General features: G+C 38.1%; 1 protein-coding gene across 2 annotated transcripts in view; it reads right to left on the reverse strand.

Annotated features, from left to right (window-relative positions):
• The window catches only part of DSC3 (desmocollin 3), a 41,533-nt gene extending 15,459 nt beyond the window's left edge, over nucleotides 1-26,074 (reverse strand). Inside the window, exons 1-11 of one of the 2 annotated variants that reach the window (XM_022586891.3) lie at nucleotides 25,749-26,074; nucleotides 19,676-19,760; nucleotides 17,433-17,632; nucleotides 15,990-16,109; nucleotides 11,755-11,910; nucleotides 9,909-10,053; nucleotides 7,194-7,360; nucleotides 4,462-4,596; nucleotides 3,889-4,074; nucleotides 625-884; nucleotides 367-512 (exon numbers count right to left, since the gene is read on the reverse strand). In XM_022586891.3, the coding sequence (XP_022442599.1) occupies nucleotides 367-512; nucleotides 625-884; nucleotides 3,889-4,074; nucleotides 4,462-4,596; nucleotides 7,194-7,360; nucleotides 9,909-10,053; nucleotides 11,755-11,910; nucleotides 15,990-16,109; nucleotides 17,433-17,632; nucleotides 19,676-19,760; nucleotides 25,749-25,817 (1,669 nt within the window). In that variant the 5' untranslated portion in view covers nucleotides 25,818-26,074. The remainder of the gene's footprint in view (nucleotides 1-366; nucleotides 513-624; nucleotides 885-3,888; nucleotides 4,075-4,461; nucleotides 4,597-7,193; nucleotides 7,361-9,908; nucleotides 10,054-11,754; nucleotides 11,911-15,989; nucleotides 16,110-17,432; nucleotides 17,633-19,675; nucleotides 19,761-25,748) is intronic. The other variant, XM_022586892.3, reaches the window with a different exon arrangement.
• Nucleotides 26,075-26,484: the final 410 nt, after the last annotated feature.

Raw genomic sequence — 26,484 nt, forward strand, 5'->3', positions numbered from 1 at the left:
ATTATTTTGACTTAATAGTCAGCTGAGCTATTTAACAGCTCAATTTAAAATGATGTAAAGAGATCTAGAAGAGTCTGGTGAGACCATTTCATCTAGTCCTAGACTTAAGTTTCATCTCTGTCCTCTGACATAGAGATCTATAGGCATTTAAGATGCTGCCATGCTAGGGATATAAAGATAAATAAGGCATGGTTTCATGTCACCAAGCAGTTTCACCTTGTTTGATGATTAAGATAAATAGAAACAATCTTTAAAGTAATTTCTAAGAATTCTATATACTTAGCACAAGGATAATTCTGCACAAGAATAAATGAAGTTTATTCTCTAATTCTTTTATAACATACCAGATGAAAGCTGGTGTCCTACCTTTATCTATTGCCAGGACTGTAACATTATTATATAAGGCACTTCCGGGAGTTACAGCCTCCCTGTCTAAGATTTTGGAAGTTTCGAGTGAGCCCGAAATTTCATCAATGGTGATCCACCCTTTCGGGTCATGCAATAATTTGTACCTGTTAATAAAAAGTAAAAATAGTTTTTAGCACTATAAAATGTATTAAAATATATTACTGTCTCAATTATTACAAATACATAATTAGTATGTGGTTATAGATTTCTTTGTACCTTAAACCACTGCTACTTCTACTTTCAGGGTCATATGCCTCATATCCATTGATCTTTGAACCCACTGGGGAGTTTTCTTTAATCTGTACATATTGGACTGCAGGTCTGCATTCAGGCCCTTCATCCTGATCCTCCACATGAACTGTGACCACGGCTCTGTTCATGTTTGTCATTCTGAGTGTCACATCTCCAGTAAATGGAGCTTCATTGCCTACTCCAATTTCCAGGATCACTTGACGGTTTTCTTCATAATTCAGTGGCTTTAAAAAAAGGACAAGTATATGAACATCAGTGTAAAATACATTTGGTATTTCAAATAGCAAGTGATCTTTTGTCGATATGAACAGTGCTACATAAATTCTGTGCTCTCACTTAGCCAATATTGACTTTTATCCTTTGCTAAATAGAGAGGTGATTCTTCACTAAGCCTTTAGCAAGAGTGGTCAGAAAGTTTCTGCAGGTGGTTTTATGGAGTTGTAGGAAAGCAATTCCTAAAATATTTTTATAGCTCATTCTTACTAAGGAAAATTATTCTGAACCTGAAGATAATGCAAAAACATGACCGTGTTCTTCTGGCCTTATTTAGAAGACCGGCCTAAGGGTCATCTGACTCTCGGAGAAGGTTCAACTTACTATTTACCACTGATGAGGACCCAGACATTTTACAGCTCTTATAAAACTAGATGTTGACTTAAAGCTGAAATGGTGCAGTGATTTTATTTTCTCTCTGATAGAAATGGTATTTCAAATGCATGTTTTAATTGTCCTCTAAGGCATATAACTAAGCAATCTTTATTTCAGCTTTTCCTTTTATCAAAATCCATACAGCTTCTCATTTCTTCTAGGAAGCTGCTTTGGCTTTTTGCTGAGTCCTTCACTGATGAGTTAAGCAAACTTTTTACCCATGCTAACTATTTTTATGAAAATTTTATTTTTGACAATTTGAGAATTATACTTTGGCATTGTTTGTAGTTTATCCAATGAAACTCTCACAGTGAAGAATGCAGAGGGGTAAGAAAAATATGTGCTATTGGCACTATTATTATCGTCATCCCCATTTTAGAGAGCAGGAAAGTGAAGAAGAGGAAATAAGCTGGGTTTCTCAAAGCCAAAAGAAACTCATTCGAGCTGGAGTTTCAAGCCAGGTAGTCTGGTATGAGTCCATTTTCCTAACCACCACACTATAATCCTTCTGCTTAATTGACTCACCAGCCTCTAAAATCTTCTAAATCAATTCTTTGGTTACAATTGATTTTTATTCAGCAAACAAGCCAAATCCATAAAACAGTATTTTACACTGTACTGAAAAGCTAACGCACTTTTTCTTTCATTCTCTTTCCGCTTATCAAAATAATCACTGGCTGAACATTGAACAAAATCAAAACTGATGAGTAAAATTTTGGGTTTAAGCCTTTCTCCACATCTAGGCGTTATCAAGCTGAGATACTAATACCACAAGTCCAATAAGAAGTCAAGAAAAGTTCTGAATCTTAGAATCTACAAAATGTATGTGAAATTCTTTTTGATTCTTTTATTAATATCCCAGAAACTGGAGCGCCAAGAGAGAAAAGGATTAATATCTGTTTATTTGCCGCTAATGAACACTACCTCACAAATTGCTCGTATTGCTATGATCAGGCTGAGAGTCTGCTAGCAATGAGAAATGGATGGAAATTTAGAAAACAGCTGCTGCCCTAGAAGAGGTGCAGTTATTCAATCTAGAGTTACTTGCTAAAAGCCCTAGAGATTTTTAATGCAATCTTTTAAGGCTTAAACTGGATATTGCTGTAGTAGCTTAAAACTCTGCAAGATTTAGAAATCTGGTGGGATGAAATCAATGATTAATGAAAAAATATGAATTCTCTTCAACCATAGGATACCTTCTTGTTTCATCAACTGAAAAAAAATTGTCCAAAAATATCCCATATCTGCACTAAGATGCTAACAATTCCCTAGAAAATGTATTGTTGTGAAGATGGATGTGAGGACTTTCTACGTTGAGAATGACCAAGAACTGTCTTCCTCACTCAAGCTCTGATGCACTGCTGCTGTTGCTGAAATGCAGAGAAAATACTAAGATGGAAAGATTACCCAGGACACCCAGCTAAAGACTGAATTAGCTCATACTCTACAGTTTCAAAAAAGTTATCTATTATGGAAAATTATAACACTGCTCCCAAGAACATGATGTGACTTCTAAAAATATAATACTAATATCCTATAGTTTACCAAGTGCTCTCATTTTCTTTATCATATTTGAACAGCTACTAGGAAGGCAGAGAGAAATATTATTTATATTTTACAGATAATACAGAGGCTAATTTTCCAAGATCACAGAGCTATGCAAAGCAATTTAACACAGGGCTTAAGAGCAGATAACCTGGAATCAAAGAAACATAGACTCAAATCCTCTCTCTACTACATCTGAGCTGTGTCACTTTGGGTAGGTTTCTTAATGTCTCTGAGACTAAGTTTTCTCTTCTGTACAATTGTTATAAGAATGACATTTAACATTAGCGCACACAGTAAGTGCTGCTTTACACTACAGGACAATTTTCTTTCTTTTTCTGGGTAAGGAATATAAAAGCAAGAGTCCTTCCCAAAAGCGCCTTTTCTGCCCTTATAACCTGGACCCTAGAATGTAACAGTACTACCAAAAATACAACATATAGAACAAAGAATATGTTCATTCAGTGCTGTTTGATGTAATACTATATTTCATCCTCAATATTACCTTTAAGAAGTTCAGATACAACCAGTCATATATTCAAGAGAGAGAGAGACACAGAGAGAGGAATATGAGCCTCTAAATTATATCATGTAAAGAATAGTTAGAGGAATTGGGAATATTTATCCTAGAGAAGGTAAATCTCAAATAGACATCACAGCCTTTTCAAAGGATTATACCTGTTTTGTATAACATTAGAGATAAAACCTGGTCCAAAGACACGGGTTACAAGGAGAATAATTTAGGCACAGTAAAAGTAAGGCCTTCTGAGAATTAGAGTTCTCCAGATATGGAATAAGCTGCCAATGGATATACAGAGATTCTTACGATCGAGACTGTTCAAGCATAAGCTAGATGCCTAATAGCTGGTAACAAATTATAGAAGAAAGGCAGCATTAAAGCAGAACAAGTGAACTAAATAGATTAAGTTCTCTTCCAACTTGTAAAGTCTATGATCTAAAACTACTTAGTTGATTAAACCATTAGTTGATTAAAACTTAACTTGCCAAATTGTCTATTACTCATTATTACTTTACCTTTACAACACAGAGAACACCTTCATTAGTTTCTTTGTCTGTACTGATTTTGAAATGTCCATTTTCATTGCCCTTTAAAATAGTAAAATTGGCTCTCCAATTGGCAGTGTTAATTAAATCCTTATCTTCTATAGGTATTCGTAAGATTTCCACATCGAACGTATTTTCCTCTACTGATGCTTCATACTGAAACAGAGAAAGCTCATTAAAAACTTACTTTATAAAGGAAACTTTTACAAAGAAAGTAAAATGTTTCTTCCACTCCAAAAGTACTTGTTCTTACAGCTTTTGCCTAGATTATTTTAAAACATGAATCACAAAAGCACTGTTTTACTAAGGGTTATCTTTTAAATGAATGAAGAACTTTGTTACAAATAAAAGACTAATGCTATGGTCTTTAACAAAAGGGAGAGAATATAAATACTATTATGAATAAATAAAAGATATTTATATGTCAGATATTTCATTTTATTGATAAAATAAACATGCATACTTCAAAGTATGATAAATATTTTATTAATTCAGATTAAATAAAGATAACAATAGAGATCAATTTTGATATTATCTACTTACAGCATTTCGTCTGAAAGTGGGTAGATTGTCATTCGAATCTTTTACTGTTATGATGCAAGTTGCTGTATTCATCAATCCAAAAAATTGACCATTCATGTCTTGCACTTTCATTATCAATGAGTACTTGTGTACAACCTAAAAACAAAGCAAATATTTAATTAGCTTTGAAAACCTTGTTTAGATTTATAAAGGAAACCTCAGTTATTCACACTTCTATTGGTGTGTATCCATGCTTTTATTTGATTTCCCTATTTGTATATACCCAAAGACATGGTAGACAGGAATAAAGCTGAAAAGGTAAGCAGAAATTCAATTATAAGATCCAGAGTAAGAACGTAGACTTATGCTTAAGCAGCAGGTAATGGGAAAGGTTTTATGGGAGTCATAGTGGGAGCACAAAATAGAAACAGTTGAGTTTGAGAAAGAATATATTTAAAAGAAGGTCGAGCACAATTTGGAGCAAGCTGAGCTGAGATTCAAAGAAACCAGTTAAAGCCTCCTGAAATAGTACAAAGCTGGGGCATTAGCAATGAGGACAAAAGGAAAGGGTGAGGAAAGTTATCTGTAAGTCAGAATGGAGTTGGACTTAAGAACAGATGGTATGCACAAGCTACGAGAGAAAGAGGGGGTGGAGGATGCTGCTCAGGTGTACTACCTGGATAACAGGCACACAGAAGTATCACCAACCAATACAGGAAGACAGCGGTTCTCTGAGGAAGTGAACACTGGCAAGGTTGGCAAGGAGAGGTGAAAAAACTGAGTTTTGTCTGGTGGATACTGAATTTTACGTTCCTATGGGAAATCTAAGGAGAAAGGTCCAGAAGACAGCTGGATAGATGGCCCTATACTTCAGGGGAGTTCAAGGCCAGAAACAGCAATCTGGGAGTCAGCAGTATGTAGATAGTGGTTGAGATTATGGCAAGAATCTGATTTCCTGGGAAAGGTTAAAGGATGAGAAGAGCTGAGGATATAAGGAACAACAGCATTTCAAGCAGGAGGGAAGTAAGAAGACGAAGCAAAGGACAGACACTCAAAACAAAAGATCAGAGAAGCAGGAGGAGAACCAGAAATCCAAGAGAAGAGAGAGTTTTAATAATTGCCAGCACTAGAGAGAGTTTTAATGATTAACCTTTGGATTAGGCAATTAGGTGGTCACTGTTGACTTCTGCGAATGGAGTTTGCAAATGGTGTGTTGATGATGAAATGGAGTCCCTGGTCTGTGACACAATCACCTCTGTTGCCTTTCCTTCTATTTTACTCTTCTTTAGCCACTCCACTCCTTTTGTTCTTCTTCATTTTCTATTTCCCTCTCTCCCTTCCTTGGTCTTTATTTTACTCATCCTTCTTTCACGGTGGAAACCAACATTCCCACCCCGAAACGCTCCTTCCACAGGCTCCAGCACTCTCTGAGACCCTGCTTTTTCTTCTTCTAAATGCAGTTTCTCTAGCTCCCTTGTTCATTTCTTTACTTCCTGTATTGTCCCCTATAACACACCTCATGGTTGTTCCCCACAAAATCCCATTATATTTTTTTTGATTAAGCAAGCATATCTGGATTTGACCCCAAATCTGTATCTTACAAGCTGTGTAACCTTAACTTATTTAATTTCTCTAAGCCTCATTTGTCAATATTGAAAAATTAGGAAAAATCCTTGTTTTCACTTGATTACCATATCATCTCTAAATATTCCACAGATTCAAAACACATTCATATTGTTCCCTTCAAACTTTCCCATTTATTATGGCCATTATGTATTTTATCACATAGCATGTCCTGACCCCACAAAAATAAAAATAATAATAAATAAAACCTTTGTACTCTTTTTTATTCTTTTTTATAGGTTCTCACCACCTCTCCCTTTTGCTCTGACATCAAATCCTGCTGATTTCTTCTTTATAATATCTCTCCCAGTCGTATCGATCCTTCCATTTATGTTACTCTAGTTTTAGTGGGAACCACTGAAGTGTTCTAATAAAGCTACTTTGTACATATGAAATTGATTGATCTGCCTCAGTCAATAATGCAAGACTCTGAGTTAAATATGGGCTGATGAAATGGACAAGAGCAAGATCAGAAGATTCAGTGCAGTAATCTGACCTGGGCAAGTCAATCAATCCTTCTGTCACCTTTCTCCCCTATAGATTGGATATAACCTCTATCTAATCAAACAAGGAAATTATAAAGATGAGATCAAATTATGCATAAAGAATTTGAACATCAAGTGCTATACATGTAAAAATATGCTATTACTATCATCCACATAGTGTTAGAGATTTTTAATAATCTATCAACTTTATCTCAGCTAATCCTTTCCTGATTAAAAGTACATATCTATAATAACTGGATAGGGATCAGGGTATAATCTATACCCATGGAACAAGCAACACTAATTGTCCTACATGAGAATTGAGCTGGAACACTGAGCTGGAACCAACTAGCCATACACAAGAAATAAAGTATTATTCAATAATATCAACATTCATAGCAATATCTTTTTTTCTCACCCCTTCTGAACACCAGTTGATCTTTATTTCTATTCCTCATGGTTTCTCTTACATAAGGAAATAGAAATAATATAAAAACAGGTAACATAGCCAGGAATTCTTATTGTCTTATGCCTAAATAAAATAAAATGAGAAACTCCTAATCCACAGGATAGCAAATTATAGTAAATTGGGGGTGGTGGGTTCAACCCCAAGTAAAATGATAATCTACGGATTGTGAAAGCTACCTCTCTGTCCAAATAATGAGAGACTGTTGTGATTACACCTGTGCTGGGATGCACAGAAAAGATCCCAGGTTTTCCTGGCGTCTGCTCCAAAATGCTATACATCAGGCGCGTATGCATTGTGTCTGGTTCGTCTCTGTCTGTGGCATAAATCACTCCCACTGTAGTACCTACATGTTTAAAAAAAGAGTCTTTACTTTCCAGAATTGCAAAATATGTTTAGGCATATCTACACTTCTCAAATTCTAACAGTGATGGTGGAAACCTCATTTACGATGTATTTCTTACCAGAGATATTCCATCTTTACATAGTACTGATGAAGATGACTTCAAATTTATAATATGAAACACTTTGATGCTGAGAATCAAGGCATACTCTTACTTTGCCCACAGCTTAAACTATTTGATAGTAAATTTATTAAAAACTTATTTAAATGGCATCCAAGAATAATTTCAACACATATTCCCACATACTGCAATAACTAACCTAGCTGGAGAGAGAAACCATGTCTCCTAAGCAATCAGATTTTTTTAAATCAAAGTTTTGATTAATAACTAAATCAAGGCTGACTTGGGTTATAACTGGATAGATGATGAAGTTGACCTTTCACATCTCAGTCTCTTTTCTATTCTATTTTTTGCTAGTTCTTGATTTGCCTCCTTCTCTTTCACCAGATTTGTATCCAAACCTCACTGCCCCCAGCCCCACTTAATCTTATTTCATACTATTTACCATTCAGGGAGAATTTAAGTTAACTGTTTCTGCAGTTAGAGCTATTAGTATTTTTCATCAGTATGGAATGTAAGAATATTGCTCTGATAAAGGACTTCAGGTATCAAAGAGTACATACAGGTGGTATTTTTATAGTCTAAGGATAGTGTTCCAATGCCCATAAAATTATAATACATAGAACCACTTTGCCTGTAGCCCTGTATGTGAGGTTGGCCTGAGGAACAATACATAGACACATACAATCATATACATATATATATGTATATATATATATATTCATTGAAATTTTATATTTGAGGGAAATAAAAGCCAAGTAAAACTATTAATGCAAGGAAGTATTAGTTTTAAATAATTTTGTCATTATATCCTTAAACTTTATATATGTGTGTATATGTGTGCTTAAGTATATATATATGTGTATACATATATATGTATACATAGATATAGATATAAATTTGTAGAGAATGTCCAAATACATACTTAAAAGTAACAAAAAGATTTCTGCAGTGGATCAATATGAAGACATGAAGTAATAATCTTATTATTATAAGAAAATAAATTATCTTTTCATAGAAAACTGTTTATATAATCTTTATAAGACACACATTTTCTTCCTGCAATTTCATTGACAGTCAGGAAGACATAACACTATTTTAATTCTCTGGATACAGAACTCCTTTACTTATTACATAAAACCTTCCTAAAATCTTGACTTGAAAATTCTTTTCCATGAGTGCTATATTTCACTATTCATTGAGCACCCTTTGCCCAAACCCTCTGTGTGTGAGTTAAGGCAAACTCAGAGAACACCTTCAGAGTACCACAGCCTTAACAGGGCTGAACCTACTGGTGTGATATGCTTAAAGTATTCTGGGTTAATCTGGGCATCAAAGTGTTTGCCCTAGATCCTTCTCTGTTACTACCAAAGAGAACAGAATGTTCAACAAAGAGCCTAAAACCAATCATCCCTCTTTGAAAATAGAAAAATGTAAGAGTCATAGACTTGTGAGGTTAAAAACATTATAAGTCATCAAACATAATTAACTCATTTTATAGATCAGAGAACTCAAAGGAACTTCCATTAGTTCCCACAGTGAAATAATAACAGACCCTGAATCAAAAACTAGGTTTCCTAAACTCCAAAGCAACAATAATTTTTTTAATTGCACCATGTGAGTAATAAAGAGGTTAACATCTATGACATCAAATTATCAAACTAAAATATAAAAGGAAAGAGCAGTTACAACAATCCACTGAAGATCTAAGTAACTCCTAGAAACTTTAATAAGCAAGTTAGCTAATCCTCTATGGTTGAGTTCACTTCCTTTCAACTTTATTGTGAGTGGTTATTCTCCATATTGCAAGTCTCAGAAGACATTAAGAATGCCACATTTAAGGGCCTATTGAAGTGAAACACTTTGGTTTTCCACATGTGAGAGCAAGTGTTTAGGATGGAGAACACACAATGCAAGTTTCTCTAAAGTTATTCCTGTATTCACTCTAAATTGGAAGTAGTAAAGTAGTAGTTTAAAGAGAAGAGACAATATAGATAAGAGCTTAAAAAATTGTATCCTCAGTGGATATCATTCAACACCTTCCTAAATAAAACCTAATAAAACTATCTACATTGATTTTAGTTTTATCGTACATTCTACCCTGCATGTCCTCCCTTGGAGCTAGGAATAATGATAAACCCACATAATAATGAGATGAAATAAAGTATATAAGCCAAATATGGTACAAAGCTTGAATAACTGTTATCTGCCTTTATAATTCATTGGTATCATACCAACAACACTACAAACTCCTATAATACCTTGTAAATTACACATTGATTAGATTTGATAGGATTAAATGTATTCTGGTAAGTAGCTATTGGTCCAGTGTCATCTCAGGATGATCTGGCTTTGAGTAAAAACTCAACCTCTCAAACAAAGTATATAAACATTTAACATAGCACATTTTACTCCTAAAAGTTGTCTTACCAATTTTACTGCTTTCTGGAACTTCAAAATTATAAATTGCTTCTGTGAAAATAGGGTAGTTGTCGTTTTCATCCTCCACTCTGATGGGCAGTGGAAGAGGTAAGTCTGCTGAATACCCATCTGCAGTTGACGCATGGGCAATCAGCTGTAAAACAGTGAAAAGCAAGTTCAACAGTCCATTATAAAAGATTCCAGCATGAAAGAATACTATGCTTTATCTACTACCTTCTCTGCAAATCTTTTCAATAATAAATCACTTCAAAAATTCCTATTCAATGCTTCTTTAGTTATCAAAACATCAAACATAGAAAGACTTTAACTACAGTTAAAAGTATCCAATGTTTGGTAGAAGTGCCTACACTTCAAATAAAACCTAGGTCAGAGTACAGAGAATCAGAGACTACTCAGGTCATGAGACTAAGGAATTAAATGTGAATATGGAGACGTGGATTACAGTCCTTATTCTCCCCATAATCATAAAATTGTATTGGGAAGAACAGTTAACCTCCCTGCAATGGGGAAAATCCTGACTATATCATCTAAATGAGTCCCAACTTTGTCACTACTGAGCCCCTTTATTGTTTAACCTCATAGATCACATATTTGTAAGAGGTTTTCTAACAAAATACATTTAACGGTTTCCACATTACTAATTAATCAAAAGCAATGTAATGTCAAATAGAACTTATTTCTTTTTTTCATTTTTAAATGATTTTTAATATAAACAATTTTTCCATAAAGGTGCACTATTTCAATTATAAAAGAAACATCCTTATCATGATAAATTTAAAAATTCTGTAAAGTACAAAAGAAGAAAAGAAAAATCCATGACCTACTACCCAGAGATAAGTACTGTTCACATTTGACGTATTCCTTCAGTCCCTTCTGTGTATATATTTGTACACAAAAATTGAGATCATACTACTGTAAGCTTATATCGTTTTTTTCCAAAAAGCAAACAAACGACTTTATGCTGTAACCATTTCCCAAAGCCCTTAAACATGCTTTGAAAATGGGATTTATTGGCAGTCTAATAATCTACCACACAGACATACTGTAATTTATTTAACTAGACCGCTGTCGGTGGACAAATAGAATGTATTTCTATTCAGCATGTCATTACAACACTGAGTTGAAATTTTTCCAGCCAAGAGCAAAGAAATGTCATGTGGTGAACATCAGTCAAGTTTACTTACCCAGCATCTCTTCCCTCTTCTTTTAGGAAGAGAATCCCTCTTTCCTATGGGGAATCGGTCCCCCTGTACCACATGACCCCAGAGCATTGACCATATTACACTGAAAATTGTCTGAATGATTCCCCATTGATGTAAGTTCATCCACATCAGAATGCTGGCTTATTATGCCTTGTTTGGACTTGGTCTCCCAGTTTTGCTTCCTTATATATACTTCTCGGATATCATCAGATAATTAGACAGGTGGAACAAAGACCAAAAAAGGAAAAACAAAAAACACAGAGCAGAAGAGGGACACTGGAAGAGGACCCTTCCAATCAACTGTGGCCCTGTCTCGGAGAGAGGAGAAAGTACCACGACCAGAGAGAGAAAGAGAATCTCATAAGCAAAACCAACTCCTGCAAATTTGCTGGAATTTACATCCAAATACAATTAAATTTCTTGGCTTCATTTGAGGCTTACCTAATACAAGTTGAGATAAAGAGCAGACCAAGTATTCCATAATATTACACAATCTATTTCCTTTGTCTTTCAGATCCCCTCTAAGAAGAAGTTCAGAAGACAGGAAAGAGTAGATGCGCTATCAGAAGTTTAGTTTAAACTATGATTATAGTTTAATCATTTAAAGTTATGTGTATCAATAAAAGTCCTACATCAAAAACATCATATTCTTCACGATCCACAGGCCGGGTACAATACAGATTTCCAGTGTCTCTTTCTATGAAAAACAGATTTAAAGGTTCTTGGTCAACTCCACGCCCACTTATTGAGTAGAAGACGGTATAGTTCTGTGCCGCGTCAGATTGAACCTAAGAGGAAAAAGCATATGTAAAAAATTTTTCATGAAAATGCTATTTTTAAATACAACTTATATGTTTATATATTTTTTTATTTTAAAGAGATGACTTTAATAATATAATAATCACCTTTGTCACTTCATCAACATGCAAAATGGTAATGAACAATGGTAATTTGGCAAAAGATTTCTTAAACTGCTCAAATTTAATGAAAACAATGTTCAACATAAATAGTAGCCAAAGACAACCTCATATTAAGGCACAGTTTCCCATCTAGTGATTTGGCAAAGGTAGAAAAAAGCAATAATACCCACTGTGGACAGGGGTGAGGTAAACAGGGATTCTCATATACTGTTGAAAGGAATGCCAGTTGTAATGTTCCTTAGGGAGGGGAATTAACAAAAATTAAAAGAATGAGAATAAATAGGGAAGACTCTTCCTGGCAGAGGAAACAGGAAGTGCAAAACAACCAGACCAGGGTCGTTCCTGGAGTGTTCAAGGACCAAGGAGGCCACTGTGGTTGGAATAGACAGAACTATGGGAAAAGGAAGTCGGAGAGGAGGACGAATGCAGTAATAGGGCCACGGCATGTAAGAGATTCCAAGGATGCTGACTTCTGCTTGGAGTCAGATGGGGAGCCAATGGAGAATTTAGACAAGAGTAGTATCTGATTTATATTTTAGAAGGAGAATTCTTGGTGTTCTGTTAAGATTAGACTTGGGTGGGCAGGTAAAGGAAGAAGCAGGAAGGCCATTTAGAAAGTTACTGCAAGAATTCAGGAGAGAGAGAACTGTTTGTTAGACCAGCGTGGTAGCAATAGGGGTTGTGAGAAGTGGTTAGATTCTGGATATAATTTGAAGATACAGCCAACAGAATGTGCCAGTTGGTTGGCTGCATGGTGTGAAGACAGAAGTCAGGGATGACACTATGTCAGTGGGTGCAAGTATCCCCTGATGTCTATTCTGCCTATCTTCCTTAGTATTAGAATTTACAGTTGAGCACAAGGTTGCCTGGAAGAAAGACTTTTCTCAGTCTCCCTTGCAATTAGGTATGACCACACAAAAAGGTCAGGTCAATAGGGTGTGTGCAAAAATAATACATGCAGGGGCTTCCCTGGTGGCGCAGTGGTTGAGAGTCCGCCTGCCGATGCAGGGGACACGGGTTCGTGCCCTGGTGTGGGAAGATCCCACATGCCGCGGAGCGGCTAGGCCCGTGAGCCATGGCCGCTGAGCCTGCACGTCCAGAGCCTGTGCTCCACAACGGGAGAGGCCACAACAGTGAGAAGCCCACGTACCGCAAAATAATAATAATACATGCAGGATCCAGACTGTACTCTAGAAAGTGGAGGAGTGTGTTCCCTCAGTGGGACACAGTGATGAGCCATCTTCAACCTGGAAGGATGGCCAAGCTTAAAACGGAAAGAATCCTGGGCCCCTGGTGATTTCTCAAATTAGAACCTCTTTACCAGATCACACGTTGACATGAAAGGATGAAATCTCTGTCATGCTTTAGCCACTATGATTTGAGATCTTGGTAAAATGTGGCTATATCCTTATCCTATTATAATACAGGAATTAAAATTTTAACTATAAAGAATGGATGGATATGGTAAATTGGGGCTCAACATCGATTTCACCTCCTTCTACTGTGTCCTCTCATAGTGTAGATATTAGAAAGATTCAGATAAAAACAAACCAAAAAACTCTCCCTTTTCCAGGGTCTCTTGAAACAAGGGTTCTGAATTAAAATACAGACAGTCAGGTGTGCTTGCATGAAATTTGGAAGCCATAAGGGAGATAGATGCCTCCTTTTTGCTGCTTCTACTGTTTTTGCTGGCTCTTTGTGGTGCAATTTTTTTTTCTTTTTTCCTGCAGCAGCAGAAGTTCTAATGGTTTTTCACAGACTTCGTGGATGTTGAGAGACAGGATATAGATCAATCTTTTTGTGAACACTGATGGGAGCAGTTAAGATCGTTTTGGAGCTGCAATTGGAGGAGCAGCTTCCTGCCTGTGGTGGTTCCTTGCCCAGTGCAGTTTCCTGACCATGGCAGTGGCACTTTGGCTCTAAAATGACTGGCTTCCCCATCATGAAGAAAGCAGTATGTCCCTTGGTTATAGATTCTGTGGGGTAGCTAGGAGATTCGTTCCTGAAAATTCAACCTAAAGTTTGTTTCTTGAGCCTTCCCAACAATTCTGTAAACTGTTTAATACACTATCGTAAATCCCTCTGTTAATTCCTCAAAGAGAATTGTGCTCTCCGCAACCAAAACCTTACCGAATGGACTCTACTGCCCCAAGAACTGAAAGGATGCAGCTGCCATTAACTGAGAGGGGAGGATATTTTTTATAAGAAAACGCAAACATTTGATTTTTATACGTTAAGTTTGAAATGTGTACTGAAATTCCAAGTGGGAATATTAATTAGGCAACTTGGGCTGGAGATATGAAGTCTTAAGTTTCCAATGTATAAAAAGTACTTAGGGGCTTCCCTGATGGCGCAGTGGTTGAGAGTCCGCCTGCCGATGCAGGGGACACGGGTTCGTGCCCCGGTCCGGGAAGATCCCACATGCTGCGGAGCAGCTGGGCCTGTGGGCCGTGGCCGCTGAGCCTGCGCGTCCGGAGCCTGTGCTCCGCAATGGGAGAGGCCACAACAGTGAGAGGCCGGCGTACCACAAAAAAAAAAAAAAAAAAAAAAGTACTTAAAGCTATGAGGCTGGATGAGATCACCGAGAGAGTGAATATAAATAAACATTACACAAGGTTCATAGTCTGAGCCCTGGAGCGCTCCAAATTTAGAGACTGAGGGGTCAGGGTGGTGAGGGTTGGGAGGATGTGGGAATGAAGAAGAACCAGCGAAACATACTAAGAAGGAGCGGCCAGTGAGAAAAGTGGAAAACTAGGTGAATGTTGTCCTAGAAGCGATGTGAAGGAGGAGGGACAGGTCGGCTAAATCAAATGGCACACGACAAGGAAATGAGGACTAGAAGTGGTGACTGGTTTAACAGTGCAAAGACCAAAATTACCTCTGACCAGTATAAGTTTGGTAAACAGAAGTCATTTCTTAATACGCTTTCACCAGTGCTTAAAGTACGATAATCTAAGAGAAGAAACCAGGGTCCAGAACTGGATAGAATTTTCTACAAGTGTGAAAGACACTGGAAGCATAGTTAAAAACATAAACAAGTAGGACACAGGTGGCACCACTGGTATTAAACATCAACCACAGTAATAGAAATGTAAGGGAAAAAGGCAAGCATTATGCCATAGCCTCAACTCAGTCATTATTTCCATTGTGTATATTCCATTTGGATCTTTATGCAAAGTAAACCTGACCCTGCTTAAAAACATCTTGTTTTTAGGAAAAAGTTAAACTATCTAGCAGAGCACACCTGGCCAGTTCTGGGTGGACCCTGCCTGCCTCTTCTGCCCCATCTCCCTGCTCCACGCCCATCACACACAGGAAGACTAAGCTCTGTGAGCTCCCGCGAGGAATCATGCTTGCTTGCACCTCTGTCCCCCTCTCTTCTTCCACAGTGATTTACCTGCATGACACTCTCCCATCCTTCAGGCTTTAGCTCAGATGCCTCCCCCTCTAAGTCTTTTTTCTGTTTTTCACAGCATTTCAGCCCATGAATTCTCAAATCACCCTGACCCAGCCCCATCTCAGCACTCGTCATGCAGTACTGCAATCATTTGCCTACTTCTGTCTTCCTCACTAGACTCATAAAATACATGAGAGCAAAGGCCATGACTAAATGTATTTCTAGCTTCAGTACTTAGAGCAGTGCCTTCCACAGGACAGGGTAGGTGCTCTATAGCTGGCTGCTAAGTGAATGAATAAACTAATAAAGATCATTTAGTGGCTGTAGAGTCTTTCTCATATTATTATTATTAGTTTTTTAGTGATTTTCTAGTTTTTCTCATTATTAGCTTTTTAGTGATTTTCCCATTTTATGTACTTTTATGACTCTCCATGAATATCTTAAATCAAATCTGTTGATTTTTAAATGTTTAAAGAGTTATTAAAACCTGGACAAAACAGACTCTTGGAACTAATTTAGCAATCCCAATCAGAAGGAATGGAAAACCTACCTGTTGAAGGAACAAAGGGAAAGGGCCCAAGGAATTCTCTTGCATTGAGCAGGGGATAGGCGCCCATCTCCTCTTGGAACGCCTGAGAACAGTCTCTTTAGTGTGTCTCTTCCTCAGTACCTGAATTTAGAGAAAGAAAATTAACAATAAACAAAAGCATCACAGCCTACTTCATTGTAAAATAGTGGATGGACCATAAATCTAACACCTCTCTAGAGGCTCAGTGTCAGGAATTTCCATGCTGAAACTAAAGACCAGATAATAAGGTCTTCTTTGTGTTAGAAGGATAAGAAAGAATGTATCCAGACTTTAAAGGTTTCATGAACCAAAGAATTTAATTTCACATACCTTTCCAACACTGACCATACTTTCAGGTTAGGAAAATTATCACTGTACTCTCAGTTCTTCCTGTTCCTTCCCAAAATGAGCTGGAGAACACATCCTCTTTCAGACAATCTATAGACAGCACTTACTTGTTCTTTCTGCTAAAACCTCATGCTCTCAGGTGAACTATAGTGAGATAATGCATGTTCTTCATTGCCTGAACACTCTACCTGCACTGTCCAATATGGTAGCCACAAGCCACATGTGACTACTTAAACTAATTAGAATTAAATAAAATATAAATTCCACCCTTCAGTTGTACTAGCCACATGCTAAGTAGCAGTAGCCATTAATATTGGGTGACCATATCACACAGTGCAGATTACAGAACATTTCCATCATTGTAGAAAGTACTATTGGAGTTTTTAGTGATTTCCATCTAAGCAGTCATTTAAGCATTTAGAGGACTTTTTCATTAATACACTTCACATCGATTAGTTGTAATCCAGTGAGTACTTTCACAACGGCATTCCTCATGACATGGAATTTAGAACTACAGTCAATCACTGAGTGGTGGCTAATACCATTCAGACGCATACATACTCCAGGATTTCCATCCTATTTTAACATCAGAATCACTGTGGCACTTGAAATCAACCTCTTATTCACTGGGAACTACTGCACTTAATATTAATTTAACATGTACCTATTGACTATGGGTCTGGTGTAAATGAGGCTATAAACACAAAAGGGATTGATTCATGCCCTTAAACAATGACAGGTAAATTGTTTGTGCTAATAAAAAATGCCCAATGCTACAACAGAGGGATAACCAAACTGACACTGGCACACAAAAGCAAGTAGACTTTAGAGGTGGAAGAAACCTTCACAGAGGAGGTGTCATTTAGATTTAACAAAGTAAGATCCAATGTCTAATCAGTGTTGAAAAGGGAAGGAGAAGGAGGGAAGGGAGAAGGAAGGAAGGGAAAGCAAACAGAAGGAAGAGAAAAGATGAGGAAAATAAATCCTATTTTTTCTTTTGTCTTCTTTGCAACCTTTAATGAGAGTATTTAAATGAGAAGAAAAACATGCCTGAAAATATCAATGTACTTTGAATACCTTCTTCTGATGTTCCAGGAGCACAGGAATCTCTTTCTGTGTCTGTTTCTTTGAGTCAGAAAGCCATATGGTGAAAGATCTTTTCTCATCAGACAACGCAACAGCATGGGCTGTGTATACTGATCCATCTTCTAGAACTCTGAAATCAGGATCACTGGATTGGATGTGGTCTGCAGATCCGAGGCACTCTTTCAAATTAACTGCAAGTAGGAATTTTCAAGTTGTAACGTAAGAAACACATGCAAAAAGAAAAACAGTGTTAAAATAATTTATACAATCTTCTTCAAAATCCTGAAGTGAAATGAAATGAACCAATCACTCTGCATTTATCAAATATCTTAAGACTCTTTACATGTAATTTTTTAAAGTGATAATACTTTCTCTGTTAAAAAAATGACAATTCTGGATTGTATATTTGTATTAAATAAGGTTTTTTAAACCTTTATATGCTTCTAAGAGGCTTATGAAAATGATCTTCCTATTAAAGACGTCTGTGTGTTGCAATCATGACAAAGCTGAGCTACCTGCCCGCCCACACAGCTGGATAAACAAACAGAAAAGTTTTCCTTAACAATATAGTCTGAGTCTTTTAAGATACACCTGTGTTAAGCCAGAAGTTTCACACAAAGAGTGACAGAGTGTATGAGTTTGGCAAACAGTCAAGTAAGAAAAATCTTTAAATTCTTCCCACTAGCACTTTTCTGTCACATCTTCCCCACCCCCCACCCCGACCCTCACCAACGCCCCAGGGGCCCAGAGTTTTCTTTGTGTTCCTGTTCCTTGCTTTCCCGGGCTCCCCAGTGAAATGCTATGTGGAATCCTCTCCCCCTGGAAATTTTCCCAAGTGAAAAGTCATAAAATATAAGTATCATGCAAGTGTTTTGATACTTATATCAAAAGTATCAAATCCATCCCATTCGTCCACTATCTGCTTTGACAGAAACCAAACTGATACATTAATACACACTTAAGTAATAACCTAATACTCACTTAAGTAATAACCTAATACTCACTTAATAACCTAATACTCACTTAAGTAATAACCTAATACTCACTTAAGTAATAACCTAATACTCAAGTAATAACCTAATACTCACTTAAGTAATAACCTAATACTCACTTAAGTAATAACCTAATACTCAAGTAATAACCTAATACTCACTTAAGTAATAACCTAATACTCACTTAAGTAATAACCTAATACTCAGTTAAGTAATATCATCTCAAAAGATTCACGTTACCCATGTATAGTGTTTTCACTTTAATCCAAATCTGTCACAGATGGAAACGTTAAGTCAAAATGAAGTGAACATCTTTAGAAGTGATGACACATTTCTCTCGTGTTCATATTTTTAGCAGAGTGATAACCTCTGGTCTATTCCCCTGGAGGAACACCCCCGACTTCTCTTTACATCCTCTCCTTTCTTCCTTCCCAGAAATGGGACACTGTTGAAAATTAATGTGGCGTCTCTGGGACAAGCTATATCTCTGAAAAAAACATGATGCTTTCCTCCAATATTCCCTGTACCACAGGGAAAGTCCACCTGGACAGAGCTTCCCAGCTGTTGGGAAAGGTTGAGGTTCCCTAACTTCTCAAGTGTGCAAATGGCTGATTAAGCGCAGTTTTGAATGGAATAGTTCACCTTGTTATATTTCTCACTGCAGCTATGGCATTGATAAAAATACTGCTCTGATTCTCTCAGGTCCTTACCTATATCTCTCAAGTGCTTAGAATCCTAGAGTAATGAAAGGGCTACATTCTACATGTAATTTTTTATGTAATTTTTACTGTTAAAACATAAGTGACTACAAAAGCATGGATTAGCACATGTTCATTAGAATCGATGACAGAATTCTATAGAGTTCTAAAGAACAGAACATATATTTTAAACTTGACTTGTATCTAATTATTGGTTCCGGTTAATTCCAAAAGGCAAAGATTGGATAACATGCTCTTTCCAGCATAAGTAAATTAAATTTCTGTTTTAAAAACACTGTTTTGGGCTTCCCTGGTGGCGCACTGGTTGAGAGTCCGCCTGCTGATGCAGGGGACACGGGTTTGTGCCCTGGTCCAGGAAGATCCCACATGCCGCGGAGCGGCTGGGCCCGTGAGCCATGGCCGCTGAGCCTGCGCCTCCGGAGCCTGTGCTCCGCAACGGGAGAGGACACAACAGTGAGAGGCCCGTGTACCACAAAAAAAAACAAAAACAAAAACAAAAAAACACTGTTTTGAAATTGCTCACCTCTGCCAACCACTTTGTCTGCCTCTAGTTTGGAAGGTATATGAAATATCACCTTTTTGCAAGCTTCACAAGCAAAACTGAAGACCTAGGAAAAAATGGTCACATTAATACAGTATAGAATAAAGAACTAAGTTTTAGATATGCAAGATATGTAAGTCCTAGAGATCTACAGCTAGCAATACTGTATTGTATACTTAAAATTTTTGCTGAGAGTAAATCTTATGTTAAGTGTTCTTACCAAAAGAAAATAATAATAATATATAAAGAAGGTGAGAGGAAACTTGGAGGTAATAGATATGTTTATGGGATAGATGGTGATGATGTTCTCACGGGTACATACTTATCTCCAAGCTCATCAATTGGTGTACATTGAATATGCACAGCTTTTTGTGTGTCCATTTCACCTCAATAACATAGTTTTTAAAAAAGAATAAAGAACAAAGCCATATGATCATCTCAATAGATGCAAGCAACTGACATAATCCAACACCGACTTACAATTAAAAACTTTCAACAAACTAGGAATTCAAGAGATTTTGCTCAATGTGATAAAGGGCATCTATGAAAAACATCCTACTTAACAGAGAAAGACTGAATGCTTTCCTCTGACATAAAGAACAAGACAATGATGCCTACTCTCACCACCTCTATTCAACATTGTACTGGAGGTTCTAGCCAGGGCAATTACACATACACACAAATAAAATTAAAGGCATCCAGATTGGGAAAGAAGAAATAAAATAGTCTCTGTTTTCAAATGATATGATCTTGTACATAGAAAATCCTAAGGAATCCACTAAAAACTATCAAAAAAATAATAAGTGGTTTCAGCAAGGTTGCAGGATACAAGATCAACATACAAAAACCGATTGTTTTCCTATATACTAGCAATAAAAAAATCTGAAAACAAAATTAAGCAAGCAGTTCTATTCACAATAGATACCCCACCTTCATAGATTAAAAGACGTATTCCCAAAATTCATCTAACAAATTCAATGCACTCCCTACTGAAATCCCAAATAACTTTTTTTTGCAGAAATTAAAAATCAATCCTTGAGGAAATGCAAGGGACCCAAAGACCCAAATAAACTTGAAAAAGAACAAAGTTGAAAGATTTCCCAATTTCAAAACTTACTACAAAAATACAATAATCAAGGCAGAGTGGTACGAGTGTCAGGACAAACATATAGATGAATGGAATGGAACTGAAATTCCATAAATAGGCCCTTACATATTTAAAAATACATTATTGGTTTTGTTTGCTGCCACTTATTTTAGTATTTCAAATATATGTCCACAAGTAAGATCAGGCTACTACTTTTCAACTTCATACCATCCTCATAAAATGAGTTAGGGAGAGTTCCACTTTTTTCTGTTCTTTGAAACAGTGTATATAAGGTAGAGATTATCTGTTCCATATAATTATGGAAAAATTCACCTATCTCAGGTCTGGGCTTGATGGATATGACAGTGTGTGTATGTGGAGACATTTGGCTTCCAATTCAGTGTCTTTATAAGTCTATTTACAGTTTGTATACCTCCTCGAGTCAACGTTGGTAATTTGTATCTTGTAGAAAATTGCCTATTTTGTCTCTTTTCAAATGAACTAGAATAATATATTAATATTATTATCTACTTTTTAAAACATCTGTCCTCTCCATAACTGTGCCTCTTTTTATTCCTAATATTGTCTTATCTGTGCCTTCTCTATTTTTCACTTGTTCAGTCATAGCAGGTTGGTCTATACTTTCAAATAATAGCATTTGGTTTTGCTAATCCTCTATATTGCTTGTTTCTTTTTCCTTTTTTAACTGTTCTTCATAAGATATACTCTAAGTACATGTGTATTTTAAGAAGTAATAAAAGAAACACTAGGGCACTTACCTTCAAAGTTAAGAAATAAAACATTACTATTATTTTCAAAGTCCCTATATAACTCTCCCTAACTGCATTTTCTTCTTGACTTCAACCTCTCCAAATATCAATAATGAATGATTTTTTTTGTAAATCATTTACTTCCCCATTTCTGCTTAATTTTATCCCATGAGTATGTATCCCTAAAGAAAATTGGTTTGTTTTGCCAACTTTAGGCTTTAAATATATGTAGTCATATGCCAATTATATGCAACTTGATTTCTTTCCTCAAATTATGTTTGTGAAATAGATCCATGCTGAATATATAGCAGCAGCCCATTCATCTTTGTCGCTGTATAGTACATCACTGGAAAGCAGGTACAATTAATTCATTAATATAAGGGATCGATATTGGAAAGGATGATATTCATATATAGATTTCAGTTATGCCATGTTTCCTGAATTATAAAGAAATTTGATACTATGTTTGTGGGAACTGGATATATTACTGAAAATAAAGTAAAAACATAAAATAAAACCACCATTAATTAGCAATGATGAGCTAATGACTTTTAAAGGTATTTTAAAAGTAACTTTTGTACAGATGAGTGCCCAACAACAAAAAAATACAAAATACAAAAAAAATTTTAAAGATTAATGAATTATGGATTGACTATTTGAGTTATAAAAGAATTTATTTTAATGAAGAACCCTCCAGGACAACTTTAAATATCTGACATAAAACTTAGAGTTGCGAGCAACTTTAAATTAAAATGTAACAAATTAAGTTTTAAAAAATGATAATATAAAGTATTATCTACTCTAGTCTGGGAAAAATGAATTGCTTTGTTTCACTTTACAGTACTGCCCAAATTGTATTAATTGTATCATAGAAAGCTTATCCTACAAATCATTAAATCCTGATAGAACTATCTAATGCCAAAGGGAGAGTGAAAACACAGGCATACGTGTCAGTGTTTCATTTTTGTGCTGTTGTTCAATTTTAGAGTGAATAGGCAAGGTAGGCTTTCTAAAATAACACCTTTTTCAATAGAGGAAAAAGAAGCCAAAGAACAGAAATTTATAGAGTATCTGAAACATAAAGGAGATCTTGACTGAGCATATTGGTTACAGAATTTTCAATTCGTCGTTTCTCCTGTGGACACTTGCCATCTTAGAGACGGAAATCTTACCTTTCAAGTTCTTACCACCCTGAATTGTAGGATTTACCTTTCTGTATTCTCAGTGCTTTGATGATTCTACTAAATTTCTTTCTAACCAAACTCTGTATGATGGGATTCTAGCTAAATGGAAAGTATGATTAGCTGCAGGTCACCAGAGATGCCATATATGGGATGGCAACTGCCACAAGGATTACAACAGGGCCAAAAAATGTGCACAGCTTACATGTATTTAGTGACTCAGAGAGTGCTGCACCATTTAGCTGTATCTCAATATGAGCACCAATAATCTCCATTAAAGAAGGTAGGTGATAATGAACTGATATAAATATATACTACAACTCTGACTTCCTTAAGATCGTGGTTTTGAAATAAACTAGTTCGCATTTACTTATTTTATTTGTCCTAAGCTTTTTTCCCCACTAATGCAAAAGATAATAGAAAGTATTATACTCACTTTTATTTTAAAAATTGAATATGTCAAATGTTATCAAGAACAATAATAACAAAAAAGTCTGTTAAAGGAGTCACATTATTCTCAAATGCTATAAAGTCTGAAAAGATAGAATGCCCGTTTGTCAACATAGGTTGCAGGCAGAATTTCACATACTCCAAGGGGAAAAGCATGTTATGTTATAAATAAAAATACTATTTTAATTCCTTTTGAAGAGCCCTTTTAGCAAGTGATAGATTAACCATGTCCAAGTACATACCATTTATAACATATAATAGTAAATATAATTCCCGAAGTGGATTTGATATGGCAAACAATATTCAACACACATATAAAAGGATCTCATTATTTACAACAGGGCAGAAGACATCTGAGCAACTGAGCTAATGTGAATTAGTTTTCACCATTCCTAACAATTTTGCTACTTTAAAAGGAGAAACATTTTAAGAGCTACTCAGTGCTTTCAACAATAATGGGATGATCTGACACGTTTCTTTTCTAGTTTCCCCCTCTCCTTTCTTCCTTTTCTTTGTATATGTGTATGGAAGGATGATTAGGAATTGTAGTTAATTGTAGCAGTTTGGAGTATACTGAGGATAGAAAGGTGGGAAAGGGATGCAGATTCAGGAGAAAAGTGCAGAAGGGAAGATTCCACAACCTATGGGGCAGCTCAGTGGGAAAGCTAACACCTTAAAAGTCTCAGTTTTCTGTTGAAGAGCTCACTTCAAACAAGGAATTGTCTTTGAGAAATCCATTAAGGGGTCCATAAAATGAAAACTGCGTTTCTAAAATGTTATGCCCTTAATATTATACCAAAGAGTCCTAGGAGTCAAAAGGAAATACAGATATAGGATGGTCAACAGAAGTCTTAATTTATCCATCTGGACAGAAATTGAAGTTGTCTGTAAACTGGGGATTGCAGGTGAAAGAAATTATTCTATATACACTCTCTAGTATACAAGTCTCCAGACAGACCATTTAATCTAAACTTTAGGAAATTCTTTTAAAAAATAATCCTAAAGGAAGTCATACACTAAAGCTGATGCTATCCCTGTTTAGATGTACAGGCACCTTCCTGCCTTGCCGCGCCCCAGTACTCCCACCACCACACCCCGCCACCCGGACAGATACTCGCATTCCACGCCCTCCCCTCCAGCGAATACACGAGAAATCTTGAGAACACAGCACCTCCGCTGTTTTCTTCTCCCCATTCCGGGATTCCTTTCGCAGGGAAAACACAAAACACTAAATTCATGCTTTTAAACATATTAGCTGGAAACACTTTCAAAGATATCACAAAAGAGCGCACTTTGAGAGCAGTTCCCACTTGTAAAGAGTCATTTCATCAGCTCATTTTGTTGGAACAGCTGCCTGACAGGTCGACGCCCTCATCTGTACAATTTCTTGTCCATAAATATATCTTAGATCATAACTACTAAACCATTATTCATAGCTCGATGATTCAAAGAGAAGTCAAAGCTGGCACCCACACGCCCTGCTTGGGGGCTGAGAGCAGCAAGAATCCAAGTAGCCAGAGTCGACCTGCTCCCGAGCCAGGCTGGTCCTCTCGCCACCGGACCAAGCGCGGGGTAGTCGGGAGTTCGCAGCTTCTTTCCAGAGCATGTCTTGAGCGCAGCCGTGGTCTCGCCCGCAGCTCCGCGTAATCGCACAGAGTTCCCGATTTTTCGTTTTGTGTATCGCGAGTTCTCCGAGACTTGTCCGTACCTTCCTCTCGGGGTGGATCTCATCTTGGGTCTCAGGTTTCCTGGTCATAGAAGACCCCCAGGCTGGGCTCTGGGCTTGCGCAGTCCTGCCTGGAGCCGGACAAAGAACCACCCAGTCCCACGCCTCTCCCAACACTCCTCTCAGCCTGATTCTATCCCCTCAGCCCCACCCAACTCCCCCATCACACCGCCGACCCAACCCCCATCCCTAGTGGAGCCGCGCACGCCCTCGCGCCCCTGTTCCACTCCGGGTGGCCAGCGCGGGTGGACCGCTCAGGTGACCTGCTTCAACGGAGGCAAAACCTGGAAGCCATTTTTCAGAGGTAACTCAACGCCGGGACCCAGGGGCACCGCTCCAACCCCTCCTCTCACCAGCGTCCCCATCCCAGGGGACCCTGGGGTAGGGGGTCAGCCCCGGTAACTCACTCAGGGATCCTCCAAAACCTAACCCAACACTCTTCTTCGCTCTCTACCCAAACCCACCCCAACCATCATCACCAGCCCTAGGAGCCAGGAAAGGAGCGCGAACCCCAAGCCAGCCCACTCGCCACGGCGCACGAGAGAGCTCAGCGAAGCGGGAGCCCATCCCGTAATTCAAACAATCGAACAAGCCCGAAACAAAACCCTCAGTCCGGAACTGACTGAGGACTCGTTTCCCATCCTCAGCCCTCAGACCCCGAATCTGGCTCGTCTGTGCCCCTCCCGCCCCCACCCCCAAGATGGAGCTAAGCCGCGGATGTCACCTTTCGGTCGGCTTCGCCCCCACCGCTCCCCCTGCAGGACCAGTGCCCATTCGACCCCCTGCCGCATCCCGGCTCCGGGTAGGTGGTCGCGCCCCACCCCGCCCGGGCTCCACTCACCACAAGGGTCAGCAGTAGCTGCCTGCAGAGTGCTCCGCGCAGGGAGCTCTGGGGCCCGGCGGCAGCCATCGGGGTGCGGGGCCGGAGAGGAAGACGCAGGCACCGGGCGGGACGTAAGAGACCAGAGCCCGCTGAGGTGCGGCGGCGCGGAGGTGCACTTCTTTCAGCTGCTCGTTACGTCGCCCGGGACTTTTTCAGGTTTGCGTGCCGGAGGGCGTTTTCACTCCTGAGACAGGATTGGACTCGGGAGACGCCGAGCCGCTCCTCCTCGTTTTTTCTCAAGTTTTATCACCGCGAGAACCTCTGGGGAGCTGCCCAAGACTGCCCTTAGGCTTCTCGGAGGCCGCGCCGGGTGCTCGCTCGCTGGAAAGCTGTCCAGGCCACCCCCTCTCTGCCAGCTCTCCCACGCCCCTCCCCCGCCTCCGGCTGCCACGCCTTTCGCCCAAAGCTCAGTGGGGTCTTCCTCGCAGACAATGCTTGGCGCGTTCCTACTGCGGAAGCCAAAACCGCCTGCAGGGATACCTGCCCCAACACGGGCGCTCCTGGGTGCCAGCAACACCCTTGTCATTGGACCAGCGGATACTCCCTTCAACATCTGATCAAATGCTGGGCAAAGTCTCCTGGTTAATGCAAAATATATGTATTCTACCCAAATTTGCCTCACACGATAAGATAAAGGACGGGAGGGGAAATTATCCCAAGAGGCATGAATAAGCTGACACTTGTTATACCAGAA

The sequence above is a fragment of the Delphinapterus leucas genome, chromosome 14 (genome assembly GCF_059928025.1).
Source record: "Delphinapterus leucas isolate spDelLeu-1000000601 "Yukka" chromosome 14, BTC_Dleu_Yukka2, whole genome shotgun sequence".
NCBI lineage: Eukaryota > Metazoa > Chordata > Mammalia > Artiodactyla > Monodontidae > Delphinapterus > Delphinapterus leucas.